Consider the following 21,186-nt stretch of genomic DNA (forward strand, 5'->3'; position numbering starts at 1 on the left):
CAAAATCTGGTGATGGATTAAACCGTTTCATTGCTTCAGCAAAATCTTTGATGCGGAAATCTTTATCTTGTAATACTGTCAGAAACTACAGGACCGCTTGGAACACCTTCAACAGGTTCATGGTCCTACATCCGAGACAAGACACTGACGAGACCACGTACATCACAGCTTTCATAGCCTACTGTCACATAGATCTAAAGCTATCCTTCAATACCATCAGACTGTATTTGGCCGGTGTCCAACATTTCCACATGTTGGAGGACCCCGAAAGTAGGTCTGTTTTTCTGTCCCAAGCAGTCAGGGCAACACTCAGGGGTGTTCAGAAGAGTGGTCACGCAGCCATCCCGGGCAGGCAGCCCGTGTCAGGGGAATTATTTAGAAAACTTTCAACCTCCCTAGATGGTCTTCCTTTTGGGCTCCTTCCCAGCACGGTCATCAAGGCCGCAATGTACCTTAGTTTCTATGGGTTCTTAAGACCCGGCGAATTCACCCGCACTTCAGCCAGGTCCAAGGGTCTAAACAGGGGTCTACTAGTATGGCACCACGACCATTTCTCCTTACACCTCCTCACTTCCAAAACCTCGCAGGTGGGACCACCAGTGGAGGTGAAGTTCTTCCAGTCCACTAACGCATGGTGCCCAGTCCAGGTACTAAGGAGCTTGCTGGCAGCTCTGGGGGACTCCGCCCCTGACCGCCCATTGATCCCGTTCCAGGCCTCGGCCCTCACGGCCTCGCATTCATCTCCCACGTTCGCACCCTGGCGGCGGGCTTGGGTTTCGACCCCAAGGCCATTTCAGGGCACTCCTTCCGTATTGGAGCTGCATCCGCGGCTTCAAAGCACAACGTCCCTGGCCACGTCATCCGCAAAATGGGTCGCTGGCGCTCCTCATGCTTCACACGTTACATACCTAACCCTCAGGCCGAGATATCCCAGGCATTCCACAGTTTGGTATTGTAACTTGGTCAGCTGCAATAAAGGTTTTTTCTCTCCCTACTCATGTGTGTTTTTGCCCCCTTTTAGGCTTACCCGTGGCATGGCTAAGGGCACCTCTCCAGCCATATTAGTTAGGCAGGTTGGTTTTCCTCTGTCAGGTCTCGGTACGTTCGGGGCGCCAGCTCTCTGCCGTAGCCATGACCACAATGCTAATGTGCACGTATGTACACACCTGAGATATAATGAGCATTCCACTGAGTGGGTAATTGGCCACAGTTTTGAGAGTGGGTGTGGCTTATGGTTTTTAAACATGATCTTTTAGAGTACACATGGTGTTTGATAAAGGCTATGTGTTAGCCGAAACGTAACTACCCTCTGCACGTTTTTTGTTCACCTAAGCGGCTCCCAATAAAGGGATTTTTTGTACCGGACATGCTGCCTAAATCTTTATTCATTGGACTGTACATTCAGCAGCCCTGATGGACTCCGGGCAGACTGTTGCATTCCGGATGACCACAAGTTCTGGTGAGTGCAACTCCACAACACTTCTTTTGCAGCATTTTTTACTGTGGCAGCCACCTCTCTTGCATCAGACAGAGAGGCCGGTACGTCTTCTCCTAGAAAACCCGGCCGTGGGCTGTCTTCTGTACAGGTTTCCCTATCTTTCCACGGTTTGAATAAATTCACATGGTAAGCCTGCTCCAGGACCTTGTACTTTACATCTCCAATTGTCTCGTGTACCTCGTAGGGCCCCTGTCACCTAGCCAGGAACTTACTGTCCACGGTCGGCACCAGAACCAATACCCGATCACCCGGGTTAAAGATCCGGACTCGAGCCTGCCGATTATAGACCCGACTCTGGGCTCACTGAGCTCCCTCCATATGCTCACTAACAAGAGGCAACACTGTCTCTATCCGATCTTACATCTGGGTAATGTACTCAATGACACTTATGTGGAGTGGGTTGTTGTTCCCACGTCTCTTTGGCCACGTCCAAGAGACTGCGAGGGTGTCTGCCATATAGCAGTTCGAAGTGCGAGAACCCAGTAGAGACCTGGGGTACCTCTCGAACATGAGATTGGGCAGAAGGAGGTCCCAGTCCTTCCCATCTTTAGCCACCACCCTTTTCAACATATTTTTTTATGTTTGGTTAAACCTTTCTACCAGACCATCCGTTTGCGGATGGTAAATGGACGTCAGTAGCTGTTTTATGTGCAGCAACTTACAGAGTTCCCTCATCACCTTGGACATAAAAGGGGTCCCTTGGTCGGTCAGAACCTCTTTAGGTAGTCCTACTCTGGAAAACATCTCCATTAATTCCTTAGCTATGCGTTTGGCCGAGGTTTGTCGCAGTGGAACCGCCTCCGGCTACCGAGTGGCGTAGTCTAGAATGACTAAGATGTGTTGATGCCCTCTGGCAGACTTCGGTACTGGGCCTATGAGGTCCATAGCTATTCGGTCAAATGTTACTTCGATAATCGGGAGAAGTACTAGGGGACTACGGAAATAGGGCGGGGGGCTAGTTATATGGCAGGTCGGGCAAGACTTACAAAGCTCTTCCACTTCTTTGAATATGCTGGGCCAGTAAAACCACTGTAGAATATGATCCTAAGTTTTCTGCAGCCCCAGGTAAACCTCGAGAACGTGTTGGTGGGCTAGATCTAACACAAGCTTGCGATAAGCCTTGGGGACCACGAACTGTTCAATAGGCTCACTCCATAGTTGATTTACCCGATACAACATATCCTGATGAACCACAAAACGGGGAAACAGTGACTCTGCCCCAGGTTGTTGTGGTTCACCATCTACTATTAACACATTTTCCCAGGCGCGGGATAAGGTTGGGTCCCGACGTTGGGCGGTACCAAAATTATCCCTGGAGACATTGAGCTCTACCAATTCCGGACCTGGCGGCAAGTCCTCCGCGTCTGCCACCATCACACTTAGTGGGGTTGTCTCCTCCTCTTCCACCGAAGTGGCGGTCACCCCTACCGCTGGCCCTTCGGTCTCGGGTTCCCAGGGTTCTGGTCTCCCCCCTGAGCCGGGCCACTCTGCTAGGGTTACCCCTGTCTCATGGGTATCAGTCACTCTCATAGCAGGCCACAGTGCCAGGAAGTCTCTCCCTATTATGAGTTCATAAAGCAGATTTGTGGCGACAGCCACCTTGTGGGTCCATCTACCGGCCACCGTAGTTAGAGACACCAGCGTGGTGGGGTAGTCTTTTAAGTCTCCGTGGATGCACATCACCCCAACTTTCCGGCCAGTATACTCAGGGGACCGCACCAGGGTAGCCATTACTAGGGTTACCAGACTCCCTGAGTCCAGCAGAGCCTCCACTTGAGTGTCTTTCACTTCCACCTGGCACAAGTGGTATAGAGATCTCGGGGTACCTGTTGCACACAGTTTCCTACCATATAGCGACTAACGATAACCACAATTAGTGTCCATGGGCTCAACCTGATGAGGGCAGTTAGCCCTTACATGGGCAGGCTCCTGACACTGCCAGCAGACTTACGTAGCCAGGCCCATAGTGGGTACATCCCGGTTGGGTTTTATCGGCTCAAATCTCCGGGCCTGGGGTGGAGATTTCCGGGTTTGACTGCCCCCCCTCCCAAAAGAACCCCCTGTAGATTCTTAGTAGCCTCATAGTGTTCCACCAGGTCCACCATCTCCAGGGCATTGCCAGAAGACACCTGGCCGATCCAGTGCTGGAGAGGGTATGGCAAAGCCCTCCAGAACATATCAGCTAACATATAATCCAGCATAGCAGTGGAACTCGGCACGTCAGGCTGTAGCCATTTTTGCAAGAGGTGAAGTAAGATACAGTCCTGATCAAAAGTTTAAGACCACTTGAAAAATGGCAAAAAATCATATTTTACATTGTTGGATCTTAACAAGGTTCCAAGTAGAGCTTCAACATGCAACAAGATGAAATGAGAGTGAGACAAAACATTTTTTGAGCATTCAATTAATTGAAAATAACGATTAAACTGAAACATGCTGTTTTTCAGCTGATCAAAATTTTAGGATTACATGCCTTTTAAAAGGCCAAATCTGTGCAAAGATGTGGATTCATTGTCATTTTCTCTCAGGTAGTCACACGTTGTGAAGGCAAAGGCAAGAAAACTCCCTTTTTGAACGTGGTCGGGTTGTTGAACTGCATAAGCAGGGCGCCATCGCTGCTGAGGTGGGACGCAGCAAGACAGTCATTTGGAAATTCTAAAATGATCCTGAGGGTTATGGAACAAAAAAGTCAAGTGGAAGACCCAAAAAAAGTTCATCAGCACTGAGCCGGAGGATCCAATTGGCTGTCCATCAGGACACTGGACGATCCTCGACCCAAATTAAGGCCCTTACTGGTGCTGACTGCAGCCCCATAATCATCAGACGGGATCTGAGACTGAAGGGCTTCAAAAACAAAAAACGTCTTCAAAGACCTCTTCTCCTTGAACGCCACAGAACTGATCATTCGGACTTTGCAAGAGAGCACCAAACATGGGACATTCAAAGGTGGAAGAAAGTTTTATGGTCTGGGGTGCTTTTTCCTTCAGTGGAACAATGGAGCTTCAGGAAGTGCAGGGGCATCAAACGGCCGCTGGCTATGTCCAGATGTTGCAGAGAGCATTCCTCATGACTGAGGGCCCTCGTCTGTGTGGTAACGACTGGGTTTTTCAACAGGACAACGCTACAGTACACAATGCCCGCAGGACAAGGGACTTCTTCCAGGAGAATAACATCACTCTTTTGGCCCATCCTGCGTGTTCCCCTGCTCTAAATCCAATTGAGAACCTTTGGAGATGGATGGCAAGGGAAGTTTACAAAAATGGACAACCGTTCCAGACAGTAGATGATGGCCTTCGTGCGGCCCTCTTCACCACTTGGAGAAATGTTCCCACTCACCTCATGGAAACGCTTGCATCAAGCATGCTGAAACAAATTTTTGAAGTGATAAACAATAACGGCGGAGCTACTCATTACGGAGTTCATGTTTGGAAGTTGGATTTCTGTTTTGGGGGGGTTTAGTTTTTTTTGGAGGTGTGGTCCTAAACTTTTGATCAGCTGAAAAATAGCCTCTTTCAGTTTATTCGTTTTTATTAAATTGAATGCTCAAAAAATGTTTTGTCTCACTCCCATTTCTTCTTGTTGCATGTTGAAGCTCTACTTGGAACCTTGTTAAGATCCAGCCATGCTAAATATGAATTTTTGCCATTTTTCAAGTGGTCTTAAACATTTGATCAGGACTGTATAATACTGGGGTCTTGAAGGCTCTGCCGTGTTGAACCCCCACTGATGCACCCGCTGGGCCCAGACCAACACATTCACCCCCAGTCTTGCCAGAATCTCACCCTTGACTTTCTGGCAGTCGGCCGCTTGATTGACCGGCAAGTCGAAATACACCCACTGGGAATCGGATACCAGGAAGAGAGAGACGACCTCACCCCACTGGTCACGGGGTAACTTTTCCCTGATTTCCACTTTCTCGTACATCGCCAGGTAGGTTTCGATGTCTTCTTCGGGGGTCATCTTAGGAATCGCGGCACGGACTATTTTCCGGGCATCTTGGACGTTTGGGGTTGCTCCTGCTGCCTGCAAAGCCATCACGTGTTGTAGCAACAACTGGTTAGTCTCCTGCTGCTGCTTTATTAGCCTCTCGTTGCTGCAGGTTTGTCTTTCGCTGCTGCAGATTAGCCTCTATGAGGGCCTTCACAACAGCCTCCATTTTGTAGTGAGGCACTAGTTGTAAAACAGCTGGTTTAATGTACGACATACAACCGTGCCTCAGAAATGCAGAAACCCAAAAACTCTGGGTTCTACGCCAGCCTCACTGCTCTTGCACGCATCCTCCACCAATTGTTGGTTTTCGCTCTGGTAGACAGGATTTGCGGACGCAGTATAGAGGCATCAACAAGTTCTTTGGATCAAACAGTTCAGTGTTTTATTCACACTTTAGGCAAGTGACAAAACAAGCAGTCATAATCAAACAAAAAGTCACCTTGCGGTGTTGGTGATAATTCACACCATGCGGTAATTCTGCCTCAGAGTCCTTGACCATAGCAGCACCAACCTGTTTTCACACCAAACAGGTAGCAAGCCTTCATCTAGACACAAGGCTCCCAGATCCCAACACAGAGACATCGCTTCTGAGCCCAGCTGCCTATTTAAGAACAGCCAGGTGCTGCCAAAACCTGGACCGGCACTTAAAATCCAGTCCGGTATTTGACCTCACCTGGCTGTAAATCAGCACATGCTGGGAGGAAAATACCTGTTTTCCCAGACAAAACCTCTCACTGTGTCACTGTATATATAAATATATGTGTGTGTGTGTGTGTGTGTGTGTGTGTGTGTATATATATTATACTGTACAGACCAAAAGTTTGGACACACCTTCTCCTTCAAAGAGTTTTCTTTATTTTCATGACTATGAAGGCATCAAAACTATGAATTAACACATGTGGAATTATATACATAACAAACAAGTGTGAAACAACTGAAAATATGTCATATTCTAGGTTCTTCAAAGTAGCCACCTTTTGCTTTGATTATTGCTTTGCACACTCTTGGCATTCTCTTGATGAGCTTCAAGAGGTAGTCCCCTGAAATGGTCTTCCAACAGTCTTGAAGGAGTTCCCAGAGATGCTTAGCACTTGTTGGCCCTTTTGCCTTCACTCTGCGGTCCAGCTCACCCCAAACCATCTCGATTGGGTTCAGGTCCGGTGACTGTGGAGGCCAGGTCATCTGGCGCAGCACCCCATCACTCTCCTTTATGGTCAAATAGCCCTTACTTTCAAAGTTTTCCCAATTTTTCGGCTGACTGACATTAATTTCTTAAAGTAATGATGGCCACTCGTTTTTCTTTACTTAGCTGCTTTTTTCTTGCCATAATACAAATTCTATTCAGTAGGACTATCAGCTGTGTATCCACCTGACTTCTCCTCAACGCAACTGATGGTCCCAACCCCATTTATGAGGCAAGAAATCCCACTTATTAAACCTGACAGGGCACACCTGTGAAGTGAAAACCATTTCAGGGGACTACCTCTTGAAGCTCATCAAGAGAATGCCAAGAGTGTGCAAAGCAGTAACCAAAGCAAAAGGTGGCTACTTTGAAGAACCTAGAATATGACATATTTTCAGTTGTTTCACACTTGTTTGTTATGTATATAATTCCACATGTGTTAATTCATAGTTTTGATGCCTTCAGTGTGAATCTACAATTTTCATAGTCATGAAAATAAAGAAAACTCTTTGAATGAGAAGGTGTGTCCAAACTTTTGGTCTGTACTGTATATATATTTATTCAGAAATTATTTTTTTAAAGAAATTGGTAAGAGATAAAAATTATATAAATTTAAAATGATAGTTATATGGATGCCAAAATGGGATTCGCATAATACAACTCATTCCACAGAAAAAAGTTGTCTCTCGGAAGGTGGGCTTGAAAAAATATGCCACAATTTGAAGGCTAAAATCCAGTAAACTACGTCCTCACAGGGGTTGTTTGTTTTTACTACGAAATCTGACAATGTTTGAGGAATAATCTGCAATTCTGAATCCTTTACCCAGCAGTGATGTTACAGTGATAACAGTGCAGCCAGTCACTGGCCTCTTCTGCTGTTATGATTGGCTGAAGCAGTCACATGTTGACAGCTGGGTAAACACAAACCAGCTAGGATAACAGAACAGCAGCGCTGGATGTGCTAGGAATTGCATATGTTCCCCAAACGTCATCTGGTCTCCTTCTGACTGGGCAATCCCTTTAAGAGTATAAAGCAACACTAATTAAATAATAAATGTGAACAGTGTTTGTCTACAAGATATTCTGCTTACTTATGCAACAGTCTTCTAGAAATCCTGCCGATCTGTTCAGTTGGTAAATTGGTGAGGAATGGGACTTAATCAAGAGGCATGGCTTAATCTGCGGACAGGGCAGAAGAGTTAGAGCCCCCATACACATTAGAGCATTGTTGACTGAACGTGTTGAGAACAGTGGGTTCGGCTGATGGCCTAATGTGTGTTGAGCTCCTGACTCTTCCCTGACAGATGTTCTTGGGGGAGAGAAACATTAGGAAAGCGAATATTTTCACCTGATCCTTTTGTTCTCCAGGGAGATAAAGCACTGCCGCTTTCCCCATATTATACATAGACACATTCTGCCGGACCTTCCATATACACTCACCTAAAGAATTATTAGGAACACCATACTAATGCGGTGTTGGACCCCCTTTTGCCTTCAGAACTGCCTTAATTCTACGTGGCATTGATTCAACAAGGTGCTGATAGCATTCTTTAGAAATGTTGGCCCATATTGATAGGATAGCATCTTGCAGTTGATGGAGATTTGAGGGATGCACATCCAGGGCACGAAGCTCCCGTTCCACCACATCCCAAAGATGCTCTATTGGGTTGAGATCTGGTGACTGGGGGGGCCATTTTAGTACAGGGAACTCATTGTCATGTTCAAGAAACCAATTTGAAATGATTCGAGCTTTGTGACATGGTGCATTATCCTGCTGGAAGTAGCCATCAGAGGATGGATACATGTTCTCATTCTGTTTACGCCAAATTCGGACTTTACCATTTGAATGTCTCAACAGAAATCGAGACTCATCAGACCAGGCAACATTTTTACAGTCTTCAACAGTCCAATTTTTGGTGAGCTCATGCAAATTGTAGCCTCTTTTTCCTATTTGTAGTGGAGATGAGTGGTACCCGGTGGGGTCTTCTGCGGTTGTAGCCCATCCGCCTCAAAGCTGTGCGTGTTGTGGCTTCACAAATGCTTTGCTGCATACCTCGGTTGTAACGAGTGGTTATTTCAGTATTTCAACGTTGCTCTTCTATCAGCTTGAATCAGTCGGCCCATTCTCCTCTGACCTCTAGCATCCGCAAGGCATTTTTGCCCACAGGACTGCCGCATAATGGATGTTTTTCCCTTTTCACACCATTCTTTGTAAACCCTAGAAATGGTTGTGCGTGAAAATCCCAGTAACTGAGCAGATTGTGAAATACTCAGACCGGCCTGTCTGGCACCAACAACCATGCCACGCTCAAAATTGCTTAAATCCCCTTTCTTTCCCATTCTGACATTCAGTTTGGAGTTCAGGAGATTGTCTTGACCAGGAGCACACCCCTAAATGCATTGAAGCAACTGCCATGTGATTGGTTGACTAGATAATTGCATTAATAAGAAATAGAACAGGTGTTCCTAATAATTCTTTAGGTGAGTGTATGTGTATGGTGGAGTTTGAAGCTTTAGGCTACTTCTGCAACAAATTTTTTCACAGAAACATGATATTAAGGAGGAAAATGGGGCAAGTTTGATCTTCTAGGACAGACAGAAGATTTCTTTAGATGTTTGAGACAAATTTGAGACAAAATAGGATCAAAGGAAAGTTGGAGATGTTTGCGTAATTCACATGACCATACTTTTGGTCTGCATCCGATCCACATTTTTTGCCGATCTTATTGTATCTAACTGATCTAGCGACAGCCTGCTTTTAAAACTGCTTCATTCACTCCCCCGACATGTATCGTCAGATCCCTGACGTTCTCAGGGGTATATGGGCAATGGCAATGTGAGACGCCATGTCTGGGTTTAAATAGCCTCGGTTACTCAGAGTAGCGGTGCTTGAACAATCATCTGTTACTTCACTGTAACGCGTCCAGCACCATCCCCGTAGTGTGGTGTGTACTGGCATGTCACACAGTTGTATACCTAGCGCCACCTCCTATATTCACCACTGGTGAGTTTATAGACATTATTTCTCACTAGAGATGACAAACAAGAAAGGGGAAGGTGGTGTAAAAGTGAGTACACTCCATGAATACTCAAATATAAGACTGATATTGCAAATAATACAAAACAGAACCAATTAGAAACATTTAGAAAGTATACTCAGTACAAACACACAGTTAGGGGGTCCCTGATAAACCACAACCCCTACAGACCAACCTCCTGATATAATTACAAAGTCCTACAATACAAAAGTGGGGGGAGGGTGGGGGGAGGGTGGGGGGATTTGGGCTTATGAGGCAGCCCTCATTGTATATTTGTTCTGTGCTGTTTTGTGTTATTTGCAATAAGTGTTCTTTTTGTATACATCTAGTCTGCTAACTTTTTTTTTTTCACACCTCTTTTTCTTGATTGCATTAGTTTTTTTTTTTGCTTGTAGCGGTTTCAACACAGTGAGGGACATTCATCAAAACTGGCATGCTCATACCCTAGTCTTGATTTTCCCTGCACTGCCATGAGATGCACCTAATATCTAGCTGCAGATATTGAAGTCTACTGCAGCTAGAGGCTGGCATAGACTTTAGCTATGATTGATACCACTTTCTGGTGAAAGTAATAATAAATCTGGCGGGTGACGTGAAGCCCTGCCCCTCTCGCTAAGCCCCACCCCTTTTTCCAAAGTGCAGAGAAGCTTAAATAGCCGCAAATATTGCATGCACCATAATTTGTAGCTTTTTTAAAGCCAAAAACTTTAGTAAATGTCCCCCCGGATGCTTACTCAGCAGCGCTAGACAATCAATGTCTTATCAACTTAGGCTACTTTCACACCAGCGTTTTTGTTGGATCCGTCATGGATCAGCAAAAACACTTCCGCCATGATAATACATCCGTTATGCATCCAGTTGTATTATCTTTAACATACAATGGTTTTAGAGACTGATCCGTCATTGCTATGTTAAAGATAATACAACCGGATGCATAACTGATGTATTATCATGGCGGAAGCGTTTTTGCTGATCCATGACGGATCCAGTAAAAGTGCTAGTGTGAAAGTAGCCTAAGCAGCCATCAGAGGTATTTGGCAGCACCTCTCCCCATTCTCAACGCATGGAATTACCGGTCTTATGTACAAGTATTGTCAGGAATAATAGCTGTCAGTTGTTGAATGTTTGGCCAACAGTACCATATGTGATTAAATTGCTGCTTTAAACACACTGTTATCTGTACTTCCATTTGTTTATCTTACCAAAATAAAGCCCTCACACTTTTAATCATGTGGCCATCTTAGGCTACGTTCACACCAATGTTTTCGATTTTCGCTATGGAAATCAGTCATAGGATCTCAATAGCGGAGGAAAACTTTTCAGTTTTGTCCCCATTCATTGTCAATGCAGACAAAACTGAACTGAATGGAACGCAGTGCACCAGAATGCATTCTGCTCCATTGCGTTCCCATGACGCACACAAAAGCACAGCAAGCAGCGTTTTTTGAGTGCGTCTTGGTATGATAACCGTCATAACTCAAAATGAATGGAGACGGATCTATTTTCCGTAGGTAGTAAATGTCTATTTTCTCGGACACAAAAGAAAACGGATCCATCCCCCATTGTCTTACAATGGTTTTAGAGACTGATCCGTCATTGCTAAGACAATGGGGGATGGATCCGTTTTCTTTTGTGTCTGAGAAAATAGACATTTACTACCTACGGAAAATAGATCCGTCTCCATTCATTTTGAGTTATGACGGTTATCATACCAAGACGCACTCAAAAAACGCTGCTTGCTGTGCTTTTGTGTGCGTCATGGGAACGCAATGGAGCAGAATGCATTCTGGTGCACTGCGTTCCATTCAGTTCAGTTTTGTCTGCATTGACAATGAATGGGGACAAAACTGAAAAGTTTTCCTCCGCTATTGAGATCCTATGACTGATTTCCATAGCGAAAATCGAAAACATTGGTGTGAACGTAGCCTAAGATGGCCACATGATTAAAAGTGTGAGGGCTTTATTTTGGTAAGATAAACAAATGGAAGTACAGATAACAGTGTGTTTAAAGCAGCAATTTAATCACATATGGTACTGTTGGCCAAACATTCAACAACTGACAGCTATTATTCCTGACAATACTTGTACATAAGACCGGTAATTCCATGCGTTGAGAATGGGGAGAGGTGCTGCCAAATACCTCTGGCTGCTTAGGCTACTTTCACACTAGCACTTTTACTGGATCCGGCAGGGTTCAGCAAAAACGCTTCCGTTGTTGATAATACAACTATCTGCATCCGTTATGAACGGATCTGGTTGTATTATCTTTAACATTGCCAAGACGGATCCGTCATGAACACCATTCAAAGTCAATGGAGGACGGATCCGTTTTCTATTGTGTCAGATTGTGACAGAGAAAATGGATCCGTCCCCATTGACTTGCATTGGGGGTCATGCCAGATCTGTCTTGCTCCGCATCCCAGGACGGAAAGCAAACTACAACATGTTGCGGTTTGCTCTCCGGTCTTGGAACGCAACTAAATTGAACGGAATGCATTTTGCAGCATTCCGTTTAGTTCAGTTTTGTCCCCATTGACAATAAATGGGGACAAAACCGAAGCGTTTTTTTCCGGTATTGAGACCCCATGACGGATCTCAATACCGGAAAATATTAACGCTAGTATGAAAGTAGCCTTATCTCATGTGAGAACAGAAGTAATCAGGCATATTAAAATCAAACAGCCCAATCCTATAGGCCATGGGGGAAAATTTAGACACCCCCGTATGCATTAGAGGGTCAGCTGGTTCACCCCACATTAGTCTTATGTGTCTGTCTTGCTTTACGTGTGTTTGGACAAGTAAACATTTCATTAGACCAATAAAAACGTTGCATGTCTTTGGAGTGTGAGATTTTTTTATTGAATGTGAAAGAAATATATCCACTAATGTCAGTAAAAGTCATGTATATAATATTGTGACTTCCTACATGTTATAATTGCTCACTGCATATGTTTTTATGTAAAAAAAAATAAATGCAATGAAAACTCAGTTAAAAAATTATATATAATTCTTTCTACATTGTTTAATTTTTTCAGGCAAATTTAGTTGCAGCATTTGAACAGTCTTTAGTGAACATGACTTCGAGGCTACGTCATCTAGCTGATACTGCACAAGAGAAGGTAGTAAATGTTATCCAATGATAGTAAGGGTAGTGTCACATATATTGAAAAAGAACACAAAAAATATGTATTTTGCCCATACTTACTGGTGATGAGCAAATAGCTTATTCTGTATATCTTATGTTGCCACTTTATCACTAATTGTTGCAAAGTTCCTAGAAATGAATACAAAGTACTTGTATGCGTTCAACTACAGTCACTTGCCTTTTACCTGTGTGAAGTTGGCACCCCATGTTCTTAAATGTCAAAAATAAATAAACCATTCGTTCGTGCTGCGTTTGTGCTGCAAAAATGAACGTTTGCGCCGCTGTGGTTTCCGAGATATTGCACGCTTGATTTGCTGAAGCCCCACCCACATTTTTTTTTTGGGGCACAAGCATATTATTTAATTTTTTTCTGCGTACGCTGACTGTGGCCTGGGACTCTTAGCATCCGGCCACTGTTAGCGCATCGCACACCCCACCGCTGATCAGCTTCGGACGGTTGAGATTGAATAAAAAATAAATAAATATGTAATTCTAAATTTTTGACTTTTTTTTTAAATTTTTAAAAAAAATTTTGTCTGTTAGGTTTAGGGTAAGTTCACGAACACCCGTCCCCCCCACACACATGCACACCAAATAAATTATATCACGCACACACACACTCCCCTATGGCCCGCCGGATGTTCTCGGCTGCGGAGGCATACGCCCAGCTTGCCTCCGACTCCGAGAGCCCCAGTGAGGACGAGGATGACCCCACTTTCCTTTTGTCATCCGTGTCCTCATCATCTAGCGATGATGATGAGACCCCAAGGCGGCGGAGACGCCGCCAGGCGGAGCAAGGGGACCGCCATGCTAGGGACCCTGTGGCCCACACTAGTACGAGAAGCTCTGGGGCTCGTACTAGTTTTCCAGCCCACCAGTTAAGTCCACCGGAGCCCCCTACCGGTGAACTTGTCTGGTGTACCCCAGAGTGTTTTGAGCCCATGATTCCTGATTTTGTAGGCCAACCAGGAATCCAGATTTCCACAGTGGGCTTCACTGAATACGACCACTTTAGTCTTTTTTTTCAGTGACCACTTTGTAAATCTGATGGTGGAGCAGACAAACCTGTACGCCCAACAGTTCATTGCTCAACACCCGGGCTCCTTTTTGGCCAGGCCCGGTGGCTGGACTCCGGGTCAGTGCAGCCGAGATGAGGATGTTTTGGGGCCTCGTGCTGCATATGGGCCTAGTCAAGAAACCTAGTGTCAGGCATTACTGGAGTGGGGACGTCCTCTACCACACCCCACTTTACAGTACGGCCATGACACGTACCCGGTTTGAGGCCATCCGGAAATGCCTGCATTATGCAGATAATGCAGCATATCCCCCCCCCCCCAAGGTGATCCTGCCTATGACCGCCTGTACAAAATCAGGCCGGTCATCGATCACTTTGGGGCCAAATTTGTACAGGACTATGTACCTGGAAGAGAGGTCGCTGTTGATGAGTTTCTCATTGCTTTGAAGGGGAGACTCATTTTCCGCCAGTATGTTCCCTCTAAGCGGGCGAGGTATGGCGTGAAGCTGTACAAACTTTGTGAGAATGCCTCAGGGTACACTTACAAGTTTCGTGTGTACGAGGGGCGAGATTCCCGTATTCAACCCCCAGAATGTCCCCCCACTCTGGGTGTTAGCGGGAAACTTGTGTGGGACCTTATGCACCCACTGCTAGATAAGGGTTACCACCTTTACGTGGATAACTTTTATACTAGTATCCCCTTGTTCCAGTCTCTCGCCGCCAGATCCACGTCCGCTTGTGGGACCGTGCGGAAACAACAACGCAGCCTCCCTACCCACCCCCTCCAGGTACCTATCTCCAGGGGTGCAACCCATGCCCTTACCAGTGGAAACCTGTTGCTGGTCAGGTATAAGGACAAGAGGGATGTCCTTATGCTGTCCACAATTCACGGTAACGGCATCACCCCTGTCTCTGTGCGAGGTACCGCGGCAACGGTCCTCAAGCCCGATTGCATCGTCGACTGCAATCTGTATATTGGAGGAGTTGATCTCTCTGATCAAGTCCTCAAGCCATATAATGCCATGCGCAAAACCCGGGCATGGTACATAAAAGTTGCGGTCTGCTTGGTGCAGGTTGCCTTGTACAACTCTTTTGTGCTGTCCCAGAGCGCTGGCAACACAGGGAAATTCCTCCAGTTCCATGAGGCAGTCCTCAAGGCCCTGATCTTTTCCGACCGGGAAAGAGCAGGCCGGAGTACCTCGGGAACTGGAGGCGCCCGGATCGTCCCTGGCCAACACTTTCCAGGTGTGGTCCCACATACTGGAAAGAAGGGACGGACCCAAAAAAGGTGCAGAGTGTGTCACAGGAAGGGGATACGGAAGGACACCACTACTCAGTGTGACACGTGCCCTGATCATCCGGGCCTCTGCATTATTGGTTGCTTCAGGGAGTACCACACTTCCATGGAGTACTAAATTTATGTTCCCCTTCCCCAATTTAGCCACTGACAATCGGATAAAAAACTATGGTTCTCAGACTCGAGACACTAAAACTAAAAAAATATTTTTTCAAAAATATTTAGTAAAACTAAAATAAATAAAGTAGACATATTAGGTATCGCCGCGTCCGTAAGAATGTGCTCTATAAAAATACCCCATGACCTAAGCCCTCAGATGAACACGGTCAAAAAATAAAATAAACGGTGTAAAAAAAGTTTTTTTTGTCACCTTACATCACCGTTGCACCGTTTTTATTTTATTTTTTGACCATTTTCATCTGAGGGGTTAGGTCATGGGGTATTTTAATAGAGCAGATTCTTACAGATGCGGCGATAACTAATTTGTCAACTTTTTTTATTTATTATAGTTTTACTAAATATATATATTTATTTTTTTTCGTTTTAGTGTCTCAAGTCTGAGAACCATAGTTTTTAATCCGATTGTCAGTGGCTAAATTGGGGAAGGGGAACATAAATTTAGTACTCCATGGAAGTGTGGTACTCTGAAGCAACCAATAATGCAGAGGCCCGGATGATCTGGGCACGTGTCACACTGAGTAGTGGTGTCCTTCCGTATCCCCCTCCTGTGACACACTCTGCACCTTTTTTAGGTCCGTCCCTTCTTTCCAGTATGGGGGACCACACCTGGAAAGTGTTGGCCAGGGACGATCCAGGCGCCTCCAGTTCCCGAGGTACTCCGGCCTGCTCTTTCCCGGTCAGAAAAGATCAGGTCCTTGAGGACTGCCTCATAGAACTAAAGGAATGTCTCTGTGTTGCCAGCGCTCCGGGACAGCACAAAAGAGTTGTACAAGGCAACCTGCACCAAGCAGACCGCAACTATTTTATACCATGCCCGGGTTTTGCGCATGGCGTTATATGGCTTGAGGACTTGATCAGGGAGATCAACTCCTCCCATATACCGATTGTAGTCGACGATACAATCGGGCTTGAGGACCGTTGCCGCAGTACCTTGCACAGGGACAGGGGTGATGCCGTTACCGTGAATTGTGGACAGTACAAGGACATCCCTCTTGTCCTTATATCTGACCAGCAACAGGTTTCCACTGGTAAGTGCACGGGTCGCACCCCTAGGGATAAGTACCTGGGGGGGGTGGGTAGGGAGGCTGCGTTGATTTTTCCGCACGGTCCCACAAGCGGACGTGGATCTGGCGGCGAGAGACTGGAACAAGTTTATACTAGTATAAAAGTTATCCATGTACAGGTGGTAACCCTTATCTAGCAGTGGGTGCATAAAGTCCCACACAAGTTTTCCGCTAACACCCAGAGTGGGGGGACATTCTGGGGGTTGAATACGGGAATCTCGCCCCTCGTACACACGAAACTTGTAAGTGTACCCTGCGGTACTCTCACAAAGTTTGTACAGCTTCACGCCATACCTCCCCCCGCTTAGAGGGAACATACTGGCGGATAATGAGTCTCCCCTTGAAAGCAATTAGAGACTCATCAACAGCGACCTCCCTTCCAGGTACATATGCCTGCACAAATTTGGCCCCAAAGTGATCGATGACCGGCCTGATTTTGTACAGGCGGTCATAGGCAGGATCACCTTGGGGGGGACATGCTGCATTATCTGCGGATGGCCTCAAACCGGGTACGTGTCATGGCCGTACTGTAAAGTGGGGTCTGGTAGAGGACGTCCCCACTCCAGTATTGCCTGACACTAGGTTTCTTGACTAGGCCCATATGCAGCACGAGGCCCCAAAATGACCTAATCTCGGCTGCACTGACCGGAGTCCAGCCACCGGGCCTAGCCAAAAAGGAGCCCGGGTGTTGAGCAATGAACTGTTGGGCGTACAGGTTCGTCTGGTCCAACATCAGATTCACAAAGTGGTCACTGAAAAATAGACTAAAGTAGTCGTATTCAGTGAAGCCCACTGTGGAAATCTGGATTCCTGGTTGGCCTACAAAATCAGGAATCACGGGCTCAAAAAACTCTGGGGTATCCCAGACAAGTTCACCGGTAGGGTTCTCCGGTGGACTTAACTGGTGGGCCGGAAAACTAGCACGAGCCCCAGAGCTTCTCGTACTAGTGTGGGCCACAGGGTCCCTAGCATGGCGGTCCCCTTGCTCCGCCGCCTTGGGGTCTCATCATCATCGCTAGATGATGAGGAGGACGCGTATGACAAAAGGAAAGTGGGGTCATCCTCGTCCTCACTGGGGCTCTCGGACTCGGAGGCAAGCTGGGCGTATGCCTCCTCAGCCCATAACATCCGGCGGGCCATAGGGGAGTGTGTGTGTGCGTGATAAACTTTATTTGGTGTGCGTGTGTGTGGGGGGACAGGTGTTCGCGAACTTACCCTAAACCTAACAGACAAAAAAAAAAAAAGAAAATTTTCCTTTTAAAAAAAATAAAATAAAACTCGCTAATCAACCGTCCGAAGTTGATCAGCGGTGGGGTGTGCGATGCGCTAACAGTGGCCGGACGCTAACAGTCCCGGCCACAGTCAGCGTACGCAGAAAAAAATAAAATATGCTTGTGCCCCAAAAAAAGTTGGGGGAGGGGGGGGCAAGCTGCAGCACACCTGGGGGGTCTCGGGTCAGGGTTGAAAACATGGGGTGAATGGTGTATTTCTTTTTGAAATTTAAGAACATGGGGTGGAAAGTGGGCGTAGTTTCAGCAAATCAAGCGCGCAATATCTCGGAAACCAAAGCGGCGCAAACGTTCATTTTTGCGGCACAAACGCAGCACAAACGAATGGTGTATTTCTTTTTGAAATTTAAAAACATGGGGTGGAAAGTGGGCGGGGTTTCAGCAAATCAAGCGCGCAATATCTCGGAAACCAAAGCGGCGCAAACGTTCATTTTTGCGGCACAAGCGCAGCACAAACGAATGGTGTATTTCTTTTTAAAATTTAAAAACATGGGGTGGAAAGTGGGCGGGGTTTCAGCAAATCAAGCACGCAATATCTCGGAAACCAAAGCGGCGCAAACGTTCATTTTTGCAGCACAAACGAATGGTGTATTTCTTTTTGACATTTAAGAACATGGGGTGCCAACTTCACACAGGTTTGCCTTTTTCCTGCAGTATTGCCCATCTTTTTTTTTAACTAAGATGCTAGATCCTCCTTGCTTGAATCTTCATCTTTTACTTGCACGTAGCGGTGCCCCGGCCAGCGGCATTCGCTTGAGTTTCAGAAGCCAACAAGTTTCCTGGAGAGTTTGTGTGACGTCATACTGTACGGAAGCCTTGGGGGACCAAAAGAAACCAACGCATTTCGGAGATACCTGTCTCCTTCGTTAGGGATAATGGTCTTATCTTTCTGCATGTTCTTATATAGGCTGTTCCCAGGAAAAACTTGTCCTATACTAATCAGGATTGATGTTGCATCTTTGTTCCTTTATGATTATTTATCATGAATTGTGCAGTAACTCTTTTATTCCTTATATATAGCCTACTAAAATCCTTTCTGTGAACATCTTAAAAATGCAAACAGTTCAATTTCCTGGTTTAACCACTCATGTGCCAGGCTGTTTAATTCAAATATCCATCTGCTTTCTGATCTGGACATTTGTTTTTTGAAATCTCCCCCACGTATATATGGTTTGATTGTTTCAATGCCCGCAAATAAGGAACCTTTAAAAATACCTTTTATGTCGGGACCTTGATAAAGGATGATTTTCAATTTTGTTTTTCTTTATATTATTTATGTGTTCATTTATTCTGGTTTGTAGTGCTCTTTTAGTTCTGCCCACATCGATTTTATTACATGGGCATTTAAAGTGTAACTGTCATTCTTATTTTTACTCTTGTAATGTAATGTTACTGACCATTTTTGTAATATAAAATAATGTGTTGGGTGAGCACTCTAACATCAAACACACATTTATTATATAAATATAATGATAACAGACACTGTAAAATCAATATAAAATCAAATTAATCGCAATGTCCACAAAAGGGGGCAACTATTGTGCGGCGTTACCAGACGGAAGGGGTAGTGACATATCCCGAAACGCGTCTGGTAACGCCGCACACCTGTCAAAATATTTCCAGTCGTATGGCCATGCAGACATCATCGTAAAAGAATTTGAAAAACTGGGCTTTGACTCTACATACTAGAGACGTTAGTTCCGGACGAGACAGAAATCCTGTAAGTGTGATCCCGCGAGAGTTTGTCAATACAGACCTCGAAAACATCTAATCGAGGAGTGCGGCGCAAGACGCCGGAGCTTTCCCGCACCGCTCGCCCCTCGGTAACACCAGCGAAGATGCCATGAATAACTCCTGAAGGAAGGAGGTAAGCGGCTGAAAAGCCGACACTACCATCTGTCACAATTTGACTAAATTATATACGATCACTACTGATGCTATTACTCTTCGGATTGTATCAGAACTTACCCGAAAGTAACAACACTACTTGCATCATTTGCGATTATTTTTGTCGACGTAACATCAACTTTCCAGGCTCCATAAGGAAACAAAGAGCAGTATATAGAAGAAGGAAGAACCCGCGCTGACCTTATTCCTACCTATGGGTATATTGCTAATGTCACACTGGATATAGTAGACACTGCCCTATAATTTCTAGTGGCTATTTGTATTACCTCTATTATCGTTAGTTTGCAATCAATTAGAGCATATGTATGTTCCAAGTACATGCGGTGAATCTAGTACGTTGTTATAATACGGAGATAGTCTGCTGTGGCAGTGGTTTTCACTTACTGTTAGTGCCCCGCTCAGTCCGTTCCTGAAGCGACCGCTGTTGTTGGTGGAAAAGTTGCTGGTAATCCTATTCTCTTGTCCTGTTCTATCTTCAGATTGCTCTGTGTTGCGTGCGCAGCTCCGGCCGGTAGCTTGCGCGCGCACAGAGCAGCCGTTTGTTAGGTTCGTTGTCCAGGACAACGAACCTCTCAAACGGCTGCTCTGTGCGCGCGCAAGCTACCGGCCGGAGCTGCGCACGCAACACAGAGCAATCTGAAGATAGAACAGGACAAGAGAATAGGATTACCAGCAACTTTTCCACCAACAACAGCGGTCGCTTCAGGAACGGACTGAGCGGGGCACTAACAGTAAGTGAAAACCACTGCCACAGCAGACTATCTCCGTATTATAACAACGTACTAGATTCACCGCATGTACTTGGAACAGACATATGCTCTAATTGATTGCAAACTAACGATAATAGAGGTAATACAAATAGCCACTAGAAATTATAGGGCAGTGTCTACTATATCCAGTGTGACATTAGCAATATACCCATAGGTAGGAATAAGGTCAGCGCGGGTTCTTCCTTCTGTTTTCCATCACTAGGTCTTCCCCTATTTTGTGGGCTGTTTTTTGGCAATTAACCCCACAGCAGAACCCAGCGGCGACGGGGCACACACATAATCCTTTTGTGTGAGCTCACCTCCACTCCATTTACCCAGACGGCAGCGCTAGTGTTTACTCATTGCTCTTACTTAAAGAGCAGTATATGCACTTGTATGGTAAAAGAGATCTTTATTTGTATTACGGACTCTCATAGTGGCGCACAATAGTTGCCCCCTTTTGTGGATATTGCAATTCATTTGATTTTATATTGATTTTACAGTGTCTGATATCATTATATTTATATAATAAATGTGATGTTAGAGTGCTCGCCCAACACATTTTTATTTTAGCTTTCTCCACTTTTGAGGTAGGGTGTCCTCTCTATTGGGTTGGTAGCACCATACCATAGGTAATGGGGAGTGAGCCACCACTACAACAGAGTATTACTTCATTTTTGTAATATACTTTAATTACTGAAACCATACATTTCTATTAGAAAAATAGCAATAAAGTGGACCATTTTGAGCCTTAGCAACACTCCTCTGTCTTCTGTTTATTGTTCAGTCAGTGTTAGTAAGTCTCCACTGTTTGTAAACAGAAGACAGGA

The 21,186-nt window shown here is 45.5% G+C and overlaps 1 protein-coding gene across 1 annotated transcript in view; it reads left to right on the forward strand.

The window, feature by feature from the left end:
* Positions 1-21,186, forward strand: part of NAV1 (neuron navigator 1) — a 689,603-nt gene that overhangs the window by 370,073 nt on the left and 298,344 nt on the right. Inside the window, 1 exon segment of the mRNA XM_040424146.1 lies at positions 12,745-12,828. Coding sequence (XP_040280080.1) covers positions 12,745-12,828 — 84 coding nt within the window.

The sequence above is a fragment of the Bufo bufo genome, chromosome 3 (assembly GCF_905171765.1).
Source record: "Bufo bufo chromosome 3, aBufBuf1.1, whole genome shotgun sequence".
Lineage (NCBI taxonomy): Eukaryota > Metazoa > Chordata > Amphibia > Anura > Bufonidae > Bufo > Bufo bufo.